This window comes from Heloderma suspectum, chromosome 6 (assembly GCF_057233095.1).
Source record: "Heloderma suspectum isolate Gila_16-S chromosome 6, 16-S_ref, whole genome shotgun sequence".
NCBI classification, from domain to species: Eukaryota; Metazoa; Chordata; class Lepidosauria; order Squamata; family Helodermatidae; genus Heloderma; species Heloderma suspectum.
In genome coordinates, this window is record NC_139463.1 from 6,543,310 (window position 1) to 6,562,671 (window position 19,362).

Consider the following 19,362-nt stretch of genomic DNA (forward strand, 5'->3'; position numbering starts at 1 on the left):
AACAGATTTTTTTCTGGTAAGAAAAAAGACAGCAGAAACTGTGGGAGAACACAGGAGGGCTATACATGGAAATCTACATGTGGACCTCCCATAAAATTCTGTGAATGAGGCTTGCAACTGAACCCTTAAAACCTTGCCTGGAAGCATCCCTTGTCTTTGAACTGTTCAAGACCACATGGGCAAATTGGATTCCAAAAACTGAATTTCAGTCTGGCTTCAGGCCTGGTTATGGGACAGAGACTGCTTTGGTCACCTTGGTGGATGATCTACAACTGGAACGGGGCAGGGGGAGGGTGTCCCTATTGGTTCTGCTGGACCTCTCAGTGGCTTTCAGTACCATTGATCATGGTATCCTTCTGGGGTGTCTGTCTGAGATGGGATTGGGAAGCACTGTTATACAATGGCTACAGTCCATCTTGGAGGGTCATTCTCAGAAGATGGTGCTGGGGGATTCCTGTTTGACGCTATGGCCATTGGCCTGTGGTGTCCCTCAGGGTTCCATCTTATTCCCCATGCTGTTTAACATATACATGAAACCACTGAGAGAGTTTGTCCATAGTTTTGGAGTTCAGTGCCACCAGTATGCTGACGACACCCAACTCTCTCTCTCTCTCTCTCTCTCGTTTCCATCTACATCCAAGGAAGCTATTTTAGTTCTAAACCGGTGTCTGATGTTAGTAGTGGACTGGATGAGGACAAACAAATGGAAGCTTAATCCAGATAAGACAGAGGTTCTTTGGGTCACTTGAAAGGCAGATCTGGGAATAGGGGTCCAGCCTGTGCTGGATGGGCTTATACTCCCCCTGAAGACTCAGGCTCATAGTTTGGGTTACTCAGGATGCCCAGGTCTTGGCAGTGGCCAGGAGTGTGTTTGCACAGCTGAAGCTAGTGTGACAAATATGCCCATTCCTAGAGATGTCTGATCTGGTCATGGTCTCACATACCTTAGTTAAATCCTGTTTGGACTACTGTAATGTGCTCCATATGGGGCTGCCTTTGAAAGCTGTTCAGAAACTTCAGCTGGTCCAGAATGCTGTGACCAGGCTGTTGTCCAGGGCCAGTTACACGGAGCATATAGCTCCCTTGTTATGACAGCTTCATGGGCTACTGGTCTGTTTCTGGGCAGAATTCAAAGTGCTGGTTATGATCTATCCAGTTTGGGACCAGGCTGCCTGAAACACCACCTTCTCTCATATGAGCCTACTTGGGACTTAAGATATTTGGGAGAAGTAATACTTTTGATGCCACCACCTGCAGAGGCACGTTTGGTGGTGATGCAAGAGAGGGCCTTTTTGGTGGCTGCTCCCAGGCTGTGGAACTCCCTGCTGAGGGAGGCTAGGTTTGATACTTCTTTGCTGTCTGCCCGCTGGCAGGCAAAGACCTATTTATTCAAGTAAGACTTCGGCATGTAAGCGGGTCTGTTGGGTTGGATGCTGTTTTCTGTTATTGTTGTGTTTTTAATTGTGTTTTAATGCATTTGTTTTATTTTAATCATGTTCTATTTATGATTATAAGCTGCCTTGAGTGCCCTTTTTCTTGGTAGGAAGGTGGGGGTACAAATCCAATCAAATAAATAAAATGGATGTTGCTGCATTTCTTATTTGTCTTGTACTTCATGTCTTACAGACTATTTCTTTTTGAGGAATGAGCTCTGCTACCTTTGTAACATGTTTACAAATACTCAAGTTAAGCAGACAGGCAACCAGACTTGTGTTTGGGTATTAAACCAACATGAGTTTGTTGAATGAGATCTCAACATGAATGAGAAGGCATTCCACAACCGGGGTGCCACAGCAGAGAAGGCCCTGTCCCACGTCCCACCATAGTGTATGTCTCCTACTGGTGGGACACAGAGGAGGGGCCCTCCAACAGATCTCAGTTCTTGGGCAGGCATATATAGGGAGAGGTACTCCCTCAAATATCGAGGTCCCAAGCTGCTTAGGGCTTTAAACGTCATCACCAGAACCTTGGATTCTGATCGGAAGTGTATTGGCAGCCAGTGCGATTCAAAACTGGTGTTATATGGTTTTTATGAGGTGTTCCGGTCAGCAGTCCAGCTGCTGCATTTTGCACTAGCTGCAACTTCCGAGTCGTCTTCAAGGGCAGCCCCATGTAAAGTGCATTGCAATAGTCTAATCGGGAATTTTGGCTTCATGTGCCTTGTCTGCAGCAGACAGGGACAACAGATGATACCTGCCCCCCCTCCCGCAAGACTTCCCCCCCCCACTTCCTTGTTCTAAAATGCAACAACCACGTTGCCAAGGTGATATGTGAAAGCAATCTTAAATGAAGTCAGCTGCTTTCTTAAATAAAATCTTTTATTGTACTTCCTTGTATTCTAATGCTGACTGTATTTTCAAGTGCAAATAGCAAGATGTGGTCAGGAAGGAACTGGTTTGACCTATAAGAACATAGAAGAGCCCTGCTGCATCAGCCCAAGGGCCCATCTCATCCAGCATTCTGTTCACATAGTGGCCAACCAGCTGTTGGCCGGGAACCCACAAGCAGGGCATGAGAGCAGCAACACCCTCCCACCCATGTTCCCCAGCAACTGGCGTTCATAGGCTCACTGCCTCTGGTTCTGGAGGTAGCACATAGCCATCAGGACTAGTAGCTGTTGATAGCCTTTTCCTCCAGGAATTTGTCCAACCCCCTTTTAAAGCCATCCAAATTGGTGGCTGTCACTACATTGTATGGTAGCGAATTCCATAGTTTAACTCTGCGTTGTGTGAAGAAGCCCTTCCTTTTCTCTGTCCTGAATCTCCCACCCATCAGCTTTATAGGACGACCTCAGGTTCTAGTATTTTGAGAGAGGGGGGAAAATGTCTCCCTATCCACATTCTCCACACCATGCATAATTCTGTACACCTCCATCATGTCTCCCCTTATCCTCCTTTTTTCCAAGCTAAACAATCCCAACTGTTGTAACCTTCTTTCATAGGGAGATGCTCCAGCCCCTTGAACATTTTAGTTGCACTTTTCTGCACTTTTTCCAGCTCAGCAATATATATATATATTTAGGTGTGGTGACCAGAACTGGACACAGTATTCCAAGTGTGGCCGCACCATAGGTTTGTACAGGAGTAGTATGGTCTTGGCAGTTTTATTCTCAATTTCTTTTCTAATTATGTCTAACATGGAGTTTGCCTTTTTTGCAGCTGCTGCGCACTGGGTTAACATATTTATTGAGCTGTCCGCCACAACCCCAAGATCCCTTTCCTCATCGGTCACCTCTAGCTCAGATCCCATCAGGCTATACTTGAAGTTGGGATTTTTTGTCCCAACGTGCATCACTTTACACTTGCTTACATTGAACCGCATTTGCCATTTAGATGCCCATTCTCCCAGTTTGGAGAGATCCTTTTGGAGCTCTTCACAATCCCTTTTTGTTTTAACCACCCTAAATAATTTGGTGTCATCTGCAAACTTGGCCACTTCACTGCTCACTCCTAATTCCAGATCATTTATGAACAGGTTGAAAAGCATTGGTCCCAATACAGATCCCTGTGGGACTCCACTATTTACTTCCCTCCATTGGGAGAATTTACCATTTATTCTTACTCTCTGCTTTCTGTTCTTTAACCAGTCACTGATCCATAAGAGGACCTCTCCTCTTATTCCATGACTGCTAAGTTTGCTCAGGAGTCTTTGGTGACGGACTTTGTAAAAACCCTTTTGGAAGTCCAAGTAAACAATGTCTACCAGATCACCCCTGTCTACATGTTTATTGACACTCAAAGAACTCTAAAAGGTTAGTGAGAAAGGACTAACCTTTACGGAAGTCATGTTGATTCTTTTTCAGCAGGGCTTGTCCTTCTATACACTTACTCATTTTATCTTTAATAATGCCTTCAACCAATTTACCCAGAACAGATGTTAAGCTAACAAGCCTGTAATTTCCCAGACCCCCCCATCCCTTTTTGAAAATTGATGTTACATTGGCTATCTTCCAGTTCTCTGCTATAGAGGCCGATCTTAGGGACACGTTGAATATTTTGGTTAGAAGATCAGCGATTTCATATTTGAGAACTCTAGGATGGATACCACCTGGGCCATGTGATTTATTTGCTTTCCACTTATCAATAAAGTTGAGAACTTCATCTTTTGTTGCCACTATTTGCCTCAGTTCCTCAGACTCCCTTCCTGAAAACATCAGTCCAGGCACAGGTATCTGTCCTATGTCTCCTGCAGTGAAGACAGATGAAAATAATTCAGCTTCTCTGCAATCTCCTTGTCCTCCTTCAGTACTCCTTTAACTCCATTGACCTCCAATGGTCCAACTGCCTCCCTAGCTGGTTTTCTGTTTCTAATATATTTAAAGAATTCTTTATTGTTGGCCTTGATGTTAGTGATATGCTCTTCAAAGTGTTTTTTTGCAACTCTTATTGTCTACTTGCATCACCTTTGTGCAAGCTTGTGCTCCCTTTTGTTTTCCTCACTTGGGCAAGACTTCCACTTTCTGAAGGAAGCCCTCTTTTCTCTAAGAGCTCCCTTAACACTGGTCATTAACCATGCCAGCAACCACTTGGACTTGGTGCTACCTTTCCTAACCTGTGGTATACATTTTAGCTGGGCTTCTATTATTGTGGTTTTGAGTAATCCCCAAGCACTCTGAAGGGATTTTATCCTCTCGACCCCCCCCCCTTTTAACTTCCTTTTCATCAGTTCCCTCATTTTAGAGGAGAGACCCTTTGGCTTGTTGTTGTTCAGTCATTCAGTCGTGTCTGACTCTTGGTGACCCCATGGACCGTAGTACGCCAGGCTTTCCTGTCCTCCGCTCTCTCAACTTGCCCATAGAGAAGTGGTGGGCACCTTCTCTTTTAATTGCAGAGTCTTACTAACCATGTAATGTTTTTTTAACTTGCGAAGGGCTTTACTATTCCTGGACTCCTTGTGAGGAAGGGCAGGACAGACAATCAATCAATCAATCAGTCAATCAATCAATTGCTGGTGCACTCAGAGAAACAACTGAAAAAACAACTCGCTTCTGTTTTCTTCCCTTCACCCCTGGTTGCTCCTATAAGGACATCTGAGACTCATTCAGGCCTCCTTGCCCTTTCCCCCTTCCCCTCCAGCATTTCTATTTCCCTCAGCAAAGAGTCCTTCTCCAAGGTGATGGCCTCATCCTGATCAAGTGGTGAGCCTCCACCAGCGGAACTCCAGAAGACACGCTGTTCCTCCTCCAGGACTTCCACCAACTTCTCAGTTAGCACAGCCGGCTGGTCTTCCACTGCTGCTGCTGCTGCTTCAGGGGTGGTGGGAGGGCAGCTTTGAGCTGGGGAGCTGGTGAAAGGGAAGCACACAGAGTCAGGCTTCAGGGGCTGCATTGCAGTCTGCAGACTGTGTAGCAGTAAACAGACAGACCTTAGAGCTGAGCACTCTCAAACTCGCCTCTTGCCTCAGCCGTGGACCTGCTAGCACAGCCTTCTCCAACCTGGTGCCCTCCAGATGTGTTGGACTACAACTCCCATTGTGGCTGGGAGATTCTGGGAGTTGTAGTCCAACACATCTGGAGGGCACCAGGTTGGGGAAGGCTGTGATAGATGGCTTTAGCTGAGCTGTTATCTTCCAGCCCCCATGATCTGCCATACGGGGACAGTGACACTGGCCTACCTTAGAGGGTTATTTGTACAGATGACTGAGATAATGTAGGTGGAGCATTTAAGGAAAACGTTATATAAACAGGGAATACTATACATGACACAGGGCTCCCCCAGCCTCATGCCGGTTCTGCAGTTGCAGCCTGAGCAAGGTGGGAAGCACAGGATCAGAGCATGGTTGTGCTGTGCTGGTGAGAGTGTTGGACTTGGATGGGGGGAAATCCCTGCTCAGCCATGAAGCTCACTGGGTGACCATGGGCCAGTTCGTTCTCTCTCTCTCTCTCTCTCTGTGCATGGGGTTTCTCCCACTGAAGAAGCCTCCAGTCCAGCAAAGCGGTTTTGCCTGGCCCATGTCTTGCCCTGGGGCTTTCTGCTTCTGGATTCTTTGCAGGATTAAGATTAGCTCCTTTACACGGGTAGACACGTGCTTTGAATCGAGGACTTCCTTTCTTGGCGAGTTCTAAATGTTTCTGTGTGTTTCATTTTACAGTCATTTTACAGTCACTAGATGGTGCTTTGATTATAAGGCAACACTGTCTTTACACACAGCCGATAGATCAGATTAACATCCCTGAAAGCGGGATAAAGGCCGTAAACTGAAGGCTGACGACGTCATGTGAAGGACCCAACCTCCATGAGCAACCAATCTTGATCACACGATATAAGTCCCATGTGAAGAAGCTCGAAGCTGCTCAGCTCAGTTTCGCTCACCCTTTGGCCTCTCATGCAAGACTGGGGATGCGAGGGGAGGAGGTGGAAGGGGGAGGGGCTGCATGAAATGCACTTCTATTAACACGGCACCGTTCCCCTCACTTGCAAGTCTCCCTGTTCTCACCTCATTGCTGGGACGGTCTCCTGAGCATTAGGGAAGATCCGGGAGCAACATGCCCTTTTCTTTTGGGACAGTTTGCTTTTGAGTAAGTCCTCGAACTCTGCGTTGAGCAAGAGGCCCTTATGCTGCTTCGGGTGCCAGGAGTTACGCATGCAAAGGAAGGCAAGATGAGGCTGAATGAGTTTGGTTCTCTAGTGCCACATTCACATGGACAAAGGCAGATGATATACGGGATATTTCTGCTGGGGTTATATAGGAAGGTGGGTACTTACATCTACTCTGTTTACATGTACTCTTGCTGTTCTTGTTCCTTTTGCTGACTTCTGTATACTGTTTTAAGCTGCGTTGTTGTTGGATTTTTTAAAAAAAATAATAGTTCAAAGTTGTTTTAGTTATATGTTGTTTGTATATATTGTCCACATCTTTTTATGTAAATGGTTTTCAAACTTTGTGTATTGTATTTTAATATTTTAACTTTTGTAAACCACCCAGAGAGCTTTGGCTATGGGGCGATATAGATATGTTAATAATAATAATAATACTAATGTGCTATATGGAGAGGAGCCCCTTGCTCAACTTTATTAATAATAATTAATAATTATTATCAATTATCAAGTATTAATAATAGTATTAATATATTATTGATAATATTAATTACTGATACTATTAATATTAATAATTTAATATTTAATATTTAATTTCATATTTATTTATTAACAATATTAATCATATTAATGATACTTAATACTACTACTACCACTAATGTGTTATATGGAGAGCAGTCCCTCGCTCAACTTTACACTCCAAAGGAGGGGCTGCCAATGAAGATTTTCAGAAACTGTACAAAACACAGCTGCTAGTTTACTAACTGGGGTCAGTTAAAACGGGGGGGCTGAACCTTTTGCAGCCCAAGGGCCAAATTCAATTTCAGAGAAGCTCTCAGGGGCCACATTCCAGTGGTGGGTGGAGCCAAAGGCAACAGGGGTGGAGCCAAAATTACAAACCATACCAGCTTATTGTAGCTTAAAGCTCTTCCCGTCAGTGCCCAGTGGAGACTGGTGGCTCTGATTTTAGTGGGGCTTTGAATCCATTCTGAGTTTCAGTCAGAACCAGCCAGAACTCTAAAGGAGCTTTCCAAGGTGCTAAAGCTATTTGGGGGTTAGGGTTCAGCACTTTGGATAGCTCCTCTAGAGTTCTGGTTGGTTGTGATTGAAACCCAGAACAGATGCACTGATTGAAACCCAGAACAGATGCTGATATCAGAGCCACCAGCCTCCACTGCCAGTGACTAAACCGTAGGAGAGGCATTTCAACCTTTTAGAATGGGGGAAAAACTTCACAAAAGCTGGGAAATTGCCAAACGATTGATGGCTGGGCGCCAGGGGCAGGGGGGCGTGGCCTTTTGGGGAACCCCAGAGGGCCAGATTTGGTTTGAGGTCCTGAGTTGCAGCACCCCTGAGTTAAGGGGAACACATCTTGCCTGTGCCTAAACAGCTTCACTGGTTGCCCCCAGTCTTACTGGGCACAAGTCAAAGTGCCTGTCCTGGCCTGTAGAGGTCTGAATGGCTTAGGGTCTGGCTGCTTGAAGGGCCATCTTCTCCCACTGGAGCCTGCACAGACCTTTTGTTCTTCACTGGATGCCCTCCCTTGGATCGCAGTGCCATCTGAAGTTAGGTGGGGGAAGACAGAAGAAGGGGATGGAATGGAATGGAGTGTTCTGGAAGGGGGCCCAGCAGGCTGGCTGGAATCCAGGACAGGAGCACTCTGCACTGCAAGGTTTTGTTGCAGGTCTCACTTGTAAATACTGTTATGGGCTTCGGGTTCATCTGACTGACTTTTCAAGAGTCCCTTACATCCAGGTTGCTCGAACAAAGATTTTATTTGGAAAAAGGGCCAATGAGTTTTGGCCTGTTCTTATTTTCAGGCCTTCTTCTTGAAGGGGCTGTAAAGTAATACAGTACCATACAATGTGTTGTCTTGTATTTTACAATACAAGGCAACACATGGCTAAAATAGCATAGAATTTTGGCACAGAAGAACAAAACATTTTAATCATTGCACACTGCAGATAGGCCTGTCCAGATATGAGAGCCCTTGAGCTAACGGATGTATCTTGGAAACACATGAAAAAACGTCTCTAACAGATAGAATAAAAACAACAGCCTTCTGAACACTTTTCTGAGTCGCCAGTGAATTTTAGTGGGATAAATTATTACAGGAATTCCTGCAGACATGAGTAAGTATGCACAGGCCTAACTGCAGTGTGCAATGATTTAAATGTTTTGTTCTTCAATGCTAAAATGTGATGCTATTTTAGAAATGTGTTGTCTTGTGTTGGGCTTTTTTTACAAATAAAATCTTTGTATAAGCACCCTGAGATATTTGTCTTCCATTTGTGGATCTATTTTGGATACTCTCCCACTTTTGCACCGTACATCCCAGTGCCTATGGCTGCAAAGAGATTTGGGATCCCATTTGACTCTGTAATCCTTGACTCCGAGATTTCTGTAAGTAGAGCTATCAATGTGGCTGCCTTGAGGCAATACCTCTTAAGACGTGACATTGGACAGTGGAAAGCTGGTAAGAATCTGGCGATGTGTTTTAATGGGAGCTAGGATGGCCCAAAAAGGGACAGGTGATGGGCAGAGATAGCTCATCTTTCCCCCCACTCTTAGACAAGGGGCGGTTTGTTTTGCGTAGCAGGAGGTCAGCCTGTGCTGGAACTGGGTCTGAGCTTACTTTGCTCTCTGCAGGAAATCCTGTGGGTTCCCCTAGAAGTCTGATGGGGAACAGGAGTCTGTTGGAATGTTTAATATTATGAGCTCCGGATCTTATGCTCAGCCTGTATATATGTGTAAATAGACTTTATATCACAGAAACACCCTAAGGGTGCAATCCTAGGCATGTTTGGACAAAAAAAAGTCCTACAACTTCCAGCATTCCCCAGCCAGCATGGACTTATAGGACTTTCTTTCTTTCTAAACATGCATAGGATCGCACCTTAAGTCTGTCTAGGGTCCTGCTTCAACAGAAACTTGAACCCAGGGTATGTGTTGGAACCTCTGAAACATCTTACCACTCAGAAGTGGGGTGCACGCACATTAACAGTACAGAAGTGTTTGGTGAGAATATCCCAGAGTTCTCCACCGCCCTTCTTTCTAGAAAGACCAGTTTTTCTGTCTATGTTAGCTCAGGGCAAACTGGGAATGAGCAGAGAGCAGGCAGTTGTGCCTTTGTGTGTGTGTCTGAAGAATGACCTTCTCTAAGTCTGTGGAAGGCTTCACCGTGACATCAGAAAGCCCTGACGGGAGATCGATTTTCTCATCTGTGATCACCTCTCTCTTCAGGAAAGCCTCATTAATCATCTTTGCAGCAGATTTACTGTCCTCCAGAATTGCTGACGTCTGGAGCCTGAGGGAGAACATTTCACCCAGGCAGGCCTTGAGTGCCTCCAAAGCAAAGATAAATTATATGGTTAAAAATGCACACATATACGCACACACACACACCTAAATATGCTTAATGCAGAAATTATTTCAGGAAAGCAATAATTAAGAGAAGTGATAAGTGCAAAGGAGGGGTAGAGAGAAGGATGTAAAAATGAGCAAGATATCTTTTCAGCTGAGTTCATGGTACAGTGAAACTGCTGGTGTCAATGGAATGGTTTATGCTGCAGGTAAATAAATCACCAATAGGAGATGGTACACACACACACCGATCTGGAAATAATCCAAAGGAAAGTGATTCATTCCTGGATGTCCTTCTGGATGGCTGAAAAATTAATCCAGATAATTCAGTGAGTCCAGGTTGGGACCTTTAAACCCTGATGAAGCAATGGCTTCATCAACATGCACTGGGCTATGGGGTCAATTTTGATGTCAAAAGTTCTGGTCCCTGGGATGGTCCAGAGGGGGGATCCTGTGACAGGTCAGGGGACTTTGGCTGGTGAATTCTGGCAGAAGAAGAACAAATAGCAGAAGGGGTTTTTTTAATACTCTGGTGGCTGTTGCTGGCAGAAACTGTAGGTTGGCGCACAGGCTGGAGAACTGTGCATAGCAGTGCATGTAAAAGCAGCCCCTAGAAATGCTACCGTTATGTCACCAGGCTTCTCTGCTACCCCACTTCTTGCCTTGACAAATTCTCTAGGGCAGGGATAGGCAATGTGGAGTCTGTGGGCACCAGTGTGCCCCAGACACCTTTCTTGGTGCCCACGCCTCCCACTTAAAAAAAATAAACAAACAAGTTTCTCTTGGCGCCGAAAAGTGTGGTTTTAAAGGAGTGATTTCGTGTATTGGGACTCAGACTGCATTTCTGCCTTGTTCTTAGTCTTTTGGGCAAGTTCCTTGTACTTTGTGACTAGCCCCGCCTCCTATGGGAGCCATTTTGTGGTGGTGCCCACAACATTTTATCAAATTACCAAATGTGCCCACAGGTCCAAAAAGCTTGCTTGCCCATGCACTGGGGGTGGGGTTGGGGGTGGCTATGGAGGAAGCACACACACAGTTCCGTATCTAGCAGGAAGTGGAAATGATGTGCCTCTGGGACGAAGCTGAACAGCTCAGCACCTTAGGACATGATGCACAGTGCAAGGATGTGCCCTCAGCAAAATGGCTGCTGCAGACTTTTACTAAAGCAACAGCTTTATTCAAAACATTCCAGCAACCAGCCCAACATTCTGGGTTGTTGTGGTTTTTTTCTTACACAAAATTTCTGACAACTGGCATATGCATTAAAAACAAACAAAAATAATCCAGACTTTTTTCCTGCTTGGTTGGCAACACTCTCTTGGAGACCAAAGAACACTGCCACAATTCAAGCCATTCCTGCTGCTCGCCTTAGCAGATGTGGGGAACAGGTGGAAGGATAATATTTGCAGCAAGAAGGCCTCAGTAAGGACTGAGGTCCCCCAGGCCATGTCAGCCAGGATGCCATCGAGTTGTGCCAGGGCCTGGAGAGGCTTAGGATTTGGAGTCCACTGGGAAATGGGAGCAGACCCTGTAAAGCTGGTTAAAACAATTCAGGCATGTGGGAGTTTGCTGGAAACTCTTGCCCACAGGTGCAGAGCCTCAGGCTCACAGAACCAATCCCATGCAGCCACCCAGGTCCCTAGATGGCCTTGTCTCCTTTCCCAATCCACCCCTTCCCCCAACTGCTGATCACTGGGTGGTTTCCAGGCTTACTGCCAGTAAAAGCAATATGCCAAAATATGGTCATATTTTTGCTATTTTGGCCCTGACCCTTTTGCCCTTGGCCCCGCCCACCACTGGAATGTGGCCCCTGAGAGCTTCTCTGAAATGGAATTCAGCCCTTGGGCTGAGAGAGGTTCCACACCTGTGCTCTATATAGAATTCTAGTCCAGGTAAATATCTAAAGTACCCGTTGAGAGGTAATGCTATAGACCCATCTCTTAAGAAAGCAAGAATTGCTGTGATGAGTTAAAACATCGGTTTACTAGCCTAGCATTTGTGAGGCTCTACCCGTCTTTCTTTTGTGTGAGTCTAGGGAACACCCTTATCTGCTTCTTCCTGACAGAAACGACTGGATGGGTACCATTTCAGTGCCTCGTTCCTGCGCATTCTACTCACTGCCCTGTATCACACCCAGGATGGCACAGTCTTTCATCGCCTGTCCTCAGAAGCACCACTGAAGTGCTCACGGAATGCACGGATCCACAGCTGGGGGGGATTCTGTACCTGGTAAAAGAGCCTCCGAAATGCTGGGTTGGAGTCTTGGCTGAGGTCATCAGCAGTGATGTGGGCCAGGCAGTGGACGAGAAGCAGAATGAAGCTGCCCACGCAGCTCAGGCACCCTCTTACAATGAAGAGTTTGTGGCCAGGCTTCTGAGGAGGGAACAGCAGCATGATGAATGGCCAGATGGGGAAGACTGAGGGCTGATACAGGACTGAGGCTTTTCTCTTCAAGTCCTCCATCCTCAAGCTTCTATGGCAGGGTGGGCAACTGGTGGCCCTCGAGTGGCCACTTACCCATTGCCCAAAAAGAGGAACCATGTCACCCAGAAGAAGGACAATGGAGGACACACATTGCATAGGCTAATTTACATAAAATTAAGGTTTTTATACATTTTGCATAGGCTAATTTATATAAAGAGATGCCAGTATAGAAATTCCTAGAATTTGAATAGAAAGACAGTACCCATAGCAGGGAAGACTGTGACCAGGTGAGCTGTGTGCCCCCTCAGTCTGCTTTCCAGGTGCTACCTGTGGATGGGCAAGTCAAGGCGCCAGCTGCTCTCCTGTCTTAGGGTTCCTTATCTTTACACTGGGCTTGGTCCAGTGAGCCCTTCAACAAAAGCCTGTCTTTTGGCAAACTTCAAATAGAGGACTGTCCTCTGTAAAGTAGCACACGTGGCCACTCGACGTTGCTGGGCTGCAGCTCCCATCAGCCCTAGCCAGCATGGCCAATGGTGATGAATGATGGGAGTTTCAGTCTGACAATGTCTGGTTGCCCAAGTTGCCCACCCCTGTTTTAAGGTTGATGAAGCTCTACATCCTTGCATGCCTGACTAACTTTTCTCCCCCTTTTTCCTTGACACCTTCCACTCCTTCACCGTCTCCCATCCCTGTGCCTCCTACCATGTAATTATGGCATGATTTCCTGGACCAGGCTTTCTCACTTGCCTGGGTGTTGGGCAGTGAGGCTCAATCCACAGCATCTCCAGTCAAAAAGTCCTCAGGCATTAGGGCTGAGAAAAGAACTGGCCTGAGAGGTGACACCAGTCGGAGTAGATAATACGAGGCTGGGTGGATGAGCAGTCTGGCTCTAAGGAAGGCTCATACATTTCTATTCCTTCATAGAGACCATTGTCCCCCTGTATGTTGGAGGTTCCACCCAAGATGACATACCTGATAATAGAAAGTGTTTCGGAAGGCATTCCCTGATGTGTTGCTGGAAGGAATGCTGGAGGCAATGCACAAATCAATCTCTGGGCCCTAAAATGGAGGGAGAACATTGGCATGTGTAAAGGTTTGAGGCCTACAGAGGCAAAGGGAAAAAAGGTCAGGCTTAGAGGGCTGGAATTTTCTGTTGGGAGGGGTAACCCTGAGAGGAGTAGTTTCATTTATCTGGATAAGTTTCATTTCTTCAGGTTTGAAGCAGTACTTTCGGTTTTGCAGGAGGAGGGTACATAAACAGAGTGAGAGAGCCAGTAAGAGCAGAGACAGCCAGAGCCTGAAGTGAGAGCAGAGTCTGAAGAGTGAGCAGGAAGAAGCAGCCTAGAAAAATCTAAGGACAGCTAGGGTAAAGGAACTGGCATTTTGTAACTTTTATTTTAATGCCTTTGGTATTACTCAGCTCTATTATGTAAATACCTTTAATTGTAATTTGTTTGCTCTAAATCTAATAGTAAAATGTTGTGGCTAAACCCCGTGTCTAGAGTGTCAGTCACCCCACGTCTACAGCTGAAACCCCATGTTACTGGGAAGGGGAAGTCTAAAAGAAGGAAGGTGGGACTCTTAAGGGGGCAGGAGATCCTTAAGGAATTGCTTAGTGGATCCAGGACATAAGGGGAACCTTGAAAGCATGATTCACCTCAGTTTTAGAAGGTCAAACGGATCGAAATTATCTTGGGAATTGCTTTGCCTTCTGGGGGCTTTAGGGATGGGGGAGAATTTCTCCCCAAAACTTCGGGGGGACGAGTGCCAACGTATTCGGCCCCCCGAAGTAGTTTCGGGGAGAAATTATCCGCCCCCCCCGCCCCCCCTGGGGATGGGACTTACCTTTCCCGAATGTCCCCCCGGTGGCGGGTCCCGGCGGCGGTTCGGCAGGTCTTCGTCAGGGGCGGGGGCGGCAGCTGGTCTTTCGACCGGCTGCCGCCACCGCCATTCCAATAAAAGTAAAAAAAAAAAACGCCCCTGTGATAGGCTACGTGACGATTAACGTAGCCTATCACGGCTAGATTTGCAAAGTCAGCCGTGATAGGCTACGTAAATTGTCACGTAGCCTATCACGGGTGACTTAAAAAAAAAAAAAGCGCGTACGGCTAATGGCGGCCCCCATAGGGAGCTGCCATTCGCGTTCCTTATTTGGTCGCTGTAGTCTACGTAAAGATTACGTAGACTACGGCGAAAATAAGGGCAACGCTATTTGCGTTGCCCTTATTTTTGCCGTAGTCTACGTAAAGATTTACGTAGACTACAGCGACCAAATAAGGAACGCGAATGGCGGCTTCCTATGGGGGCCGCCATTTGCGTACGCGCTTTTTTTTTTTTAAAGTCACCCGTGATAGGCTACGTGACGATTAACGTAGCCTATCACGGCTGACTTTGCAGATCTAGCCGTGATAGGCTACGTAAATCGTCACGTAGCCTATCATGGGGGCGTTTTTTGTTTTTTTAAAACTTTTTATTTTGCGGCCGGGCAAGGTGAGGCGCCTCCTCCCTGGCCTGAATTTCGGCCGGGCGAGGCGGGAAGCCTCCCCCCCCGGCCTGAACTTCGGGGGGAGCAGCGAAGCGCCTCCCCCCCACCGCGAAGCAAGCTGCGAGACCAGGTAAGTGGCTTTCGTGCACCCCTACTCTGCATAGCCAAAGCTCAAGTGACGTCTTGATTGAAATCTGCAATAATAATATACATTATTCTTCCCCAACCTGGCACCCTCCAGATGTGTTGGACTACAACTCCCATAATCCCTCAGCCAGTAATGGGAGTTGTAGTCCAACACATCTGGAGGGCGCCAGGTTGGGGAAGAATGATGTCGATAAGTCAAATACACAACACCCATCCCCCACGGTGATTCTGCCTGTTCATTAATTGCGCATATGAAATCCCAGCTAAGCCAATTTTCTCAGTGGTTTGGAGGGATAATTTGGATTTGAGGAGTGTGTGTGTAGTAGTAGTAGTAGTAGTAGTAGTTATCTTCATAAAAGTTTGCAGAAGAAGGGCTGAAACTCATGGAAAAATGAGCTTCCACCGTGCATTAAAAACGTGGTTGTTCAGGCAGGCATTTGGGGTGGATTAGGATATTTTAGAAAACGTTTTTATTGTAGAATTTTATTGTTTTAAACTGTTTTATTATATGCTGTACATCGCCCAGAGTGGCTGGGTGACGAGCCAGATGGGCGATTAATAAATTAAATAAACAAACAAATAAATAAATAAATAAAGATGGAAGGGAATAAAGTCTGTAAGGAGAGGAAGATGTGAACTCAGAGTGGTTGGTAGTAGTGTTAAGAGAAGAGATCCTGTTTCTCAGCACTGAAAATGGCCACCATTGTCTCTATTTTCTTAGCTTTTGTCATCCTTCGGATGGAAAAACACAACAGAAGCATGAGGATAAATAACATTGTGCTGCATGTGTCAATCCAGATCCATTAAAACTAATGGGGTCTAACAGCCAACACACATTCAGGTTTTACTCTGGAAATGTGGACTAGGAACTTGCTTTTTTTTTAAATTAAACAAAACCAGAAGTTGTGATTTTTCCAGATTCTGCTCAAGAATGATATATCACACACCCTGTAGAGCTGTTTCTCTGGGATTTCTCCACTCTTTGACCACTTACACCAATATGAGGCCTGAGGAATTGCAGAACAATGATGCCGTATTGGTATATTACAAATTCCCTTGCAGAAAGACTTGAGGAGAGCAGAGGTTCAAGCTCCCCAGATGTTGGAATCATCTGAATGTCCATTACATCCTGAAAAGAGCTTACTGTCTCTGCAAGAAAGTGAAACATTAGTCCATTCATTTGTGCCCTGACTTGCAGGATGGAACTTCCATTGCTTTGTAATTGTCTGGACAATTTAAACTAGGACTGAGTGCATCGTACCCTCAAAGTCCCTCCCGCCCTAGAGACAAACTGACAAAGACTGAGAACAAAAATAAAAATAATTCTGCTTGAAGAATAACAGATACAACTGACATGTTCATGCATAATTTAATTTGCTTCTGTGGGTCAAGTTTTCAAATAAGTTGGAATGGTCTGAGAAGGAAAGAAGGGCATGGAGATCAACACAGCAACCAGATCATCTTCCCGAAGATGCAGCTTCAGACACTGGAGCTTTTAGCATGGAAAAAAAGATAATAATGGCATTTGTCCTATAGGGCATCAGGTGGCCTCCAAAGGGATGTAGGATATTGTGGGAGTCCCTCACACACCTAGACGAAGCTCCATGGAAGTAGATGTACCACTAGCAGTATTCCCATCAGTGGCAGGGCCCAAACGAGGGCATTCCATGGACCTGTCCAGGGCAGACTTAGATCCACAGGATCCAAAGCCTCTTGTTCTCCCAACATGCCCCTAAAAGGCCAAGAAGTACATCAGCTCCAGAGCCAGTGCAATTTCCCTTTTGTTGGAGCCATTTATGAATGAAATATGTTTCCATATATTTTAGGGTAATTTTAACTGTAATGTCTTTATCAGCTTGCTAATGTGGATCCTAGATTATATTGTGAAATATGTTAGATGTATGTATGATTCTGTGTTTTTGTTGTACCTATCTATTGATGATTTGTACCTATCTATTGATGATTTGTACCTACCTATTGATGATTTGTTTACCCTTCTCGTGAGCTGCTTTGAGCCTAATTTGGAAAAGCAGCACAGAAATAAACATGAAGGTGATGCCAATGGGAGAGAAGCAAACAAACAGACAATATTAAAAAACCAACCAACCAACCAACCAACCACCCCCCTGCATCTTCCTGCCCTGGCTGAGTCAAGACAGCAGAGCATAGCTCCACCTTGGATTCCACACACACAGCATGGCTGGCTGCGGAATGCTGGGAGTTGTAGGATTTTTTTTCTGTCTAAACATGCATAGGATTGCGCCTTCTTCTATCACACTAGAACTTGTGGTCAACCAATGGAATGTGTTTGCCCTGAACCCACTGCAGATCAATAGAAGCATTTCTTCTTGCAATGCATGATTAACCTGTGGAGTGACTTGCCACAATGTCTGTGGATGGTCACTGACTTAGACAGCTCTGTCATTTTAGGACTAAACTCCTCGAGGAGAGGTCTATCAATAGCTATGAGTGCTGAATGGAACCTCCATTTACAGACAAGACCAGATACTTGGGACAAACAACAGCAAAAGACCAGCACCATAATGGCCTGCTCATAAGCTTTCCAATAACATCTACCTGTCCACTGCTGAAAACAGAAGACTGGGCTAGGGGGGTGATTGGTCTGATCTAGTAAGGCACTTCTTATATTGTTGCTGTTGCTGGTTTTATTGTTGGCTTATGTTGTTGTTTTATTGTTTTTATCCCTTTTAATATTTTAACTTTTTAATGTATTTTATTGCTGTAAGCCACTTTGGGAGGGCTTCTGCCCTGAAAGGTGGCCAAGACATGTTTTAAATGAATAAAATAAATATTGTTAGGAGATGCATCCAAATTTTTATTTGCAGTCATGAGGACTAGACACTTTAAACATCAAATAACAGCAGAGATTGTCAGGATGCTGAATTCCTTGGCAGCTAGTGTAGGAAACCTTTGGACATGTTTAGAACACACACAACTCCATATCAAGTAGTCAATAAGGCCCAATTGTGTGTTCTAGTTATCTTAGTACTTTTTGATGCAGCTGCATTTCTGAGAGAGAGAGAGAGAGAGAGAGACCAGCCCATGGTCATCCAGTGAGCTTCATGAATGAGCAGGGATTCAAAGTCCAACACCTATCAAAGTCTAACACTCTCACCACCACAGCACACCCACGCTCTGATCCTATGCACTTTGCACCTCGCTCAGGCTGCAACTGCAGAACTGGCATGAGGATGGGGGCCCCTGTGTCATTTATAATAGTCAGTGTTTATATCATGAGAACAACGTCTTCAAGGGTAATAACCTGAGGTTCTAAGCCAACTGTTGATGCAGTAGCTGCCCTCACTCCAAAAAAGGGGGAAAGAACCTGTCCATGGTGCTGAATTGAGGTCTTTGCGTATTGAAAGCAGAGTAGGAAGTGCATCGCAAAGGAGTTACCATGTTCTGGAGGATGGATGTCTAGCAGTCCAATGGCTGCTGCACATTTTTGGATCTGGCAATTCACATCTTCCAGAAGAGCAAGGAGCTGGGAAGACATTATACCATCGGCTTCTTTTCCATCTGCACAAACTGGAACAAAAGGCAACATCATTTGTTGGCAAATGTATTGGCCCACTTTAAATATTCACAAAAGGAAAAGACATGTCAGAAGAGTAGCTACGTTAGGGTCAGCCCCAGCATGCACATGAGTCTCCAGTCTATCAGGAAAGTCAGACACAGGATCAGATGACATGACAACAGTCTCTTGGAAGCCTTACCAGACAGAAGTGGTCTAAACCAAGGACTCAGAAGAGTGATCCTTAAGGTCACCAGCAGCTCCGTTTGCTTCAGGATCTTGATATCTGTGAAGGAGCAGCATTAATCTCATTAGTGTGGCCCAGAGCAAAGAATAGCGGACACACTAGTATTCCTTTCACCCTTCCTGTCTGTGGTGTGACCTCAGAGTGAGAGGTGGCAGGTCTGGGTACAGCCCAGCCTGTATACCTGATCTACTTAGCCCCTGGGTCAGATCTGACAAAACGGGATCCTCTGACCAAATAAAGAAATCCCACATGAGGTTAGGGATGTCAGAGAATTCCGCCATGGATCTCAGTGAGGCCAAACACCAGTGCATTCGGCCCCCCAAAATCCATGGCGGAATGAAGCCCCCCGCCCCACCACCCCGCAAAAGGTGCGCGAAATGGAGCACTTACCTGGTGCCGTTTGCTTCCCCATTTAGGCCGTGATAGGTGACATAAATACTTGCATCCCTGCAGAGGCTGTGATAGGCTACGTAAGTATTTACGTAGCCTATCACGGCAAAAAAAGGGAATGCCAATAGCGGCTGCCATAGCCGCCGCCATTTGCGTTCCTTTTTTGCCGTGATAGGCTACGTAAATATTTACGTAGTCTATCACGGTAAAAAAACAGGGGCGCAAATGACGTAGC

At 45.7% G+C, this 19,362-nt stretch overlaps 1 protein-coding gene across 1 annotated transcript in view; it reads right to left on the bottom strand.

Moving 5' to 3' along the window:
- Positions 1–5,036: 5,036 nt before the first annotated feature.
- The window catches only part of LOC146340422 (uncharacterized), an 86,320-nt gene continuing 71,994 nt past the window's right edge, over positions 5,037–19,362 (bottom strand). The window contains exons 42-49 of the mRNA XM_084807229.1: positions 18,693–18,776; positions 18,373–18,495; positions 15,950–16,098; positions 13,296–13,382; positions 12,126–12,272; positions 9,690–9,881; positions 6,436–6,560; positions 5,037–5,283 (exon numbers count right to left, since the gene is read on the bottom strand). Coding sequence (XP_084663355.1) covers positions 5,037–5,283; positions 6,436–6,560; positions 9,690–9,881; positions 12,126–12,272; positions 13,296–13,382; positions 15,950–16,098; positions 18,373–18,495; positions 18,693–18,776 — 1,154 coding nt within the window. The remainder of the gene's footprint in view (positions 5,284–6,435; positions 6,561–9,689; positions 9,882–12,125; positions 12,273–13,295; positions 13,383–15,949; positions 16,099–18,372; positions 18,496–18,692; positions 18,777–19,362) is intronic.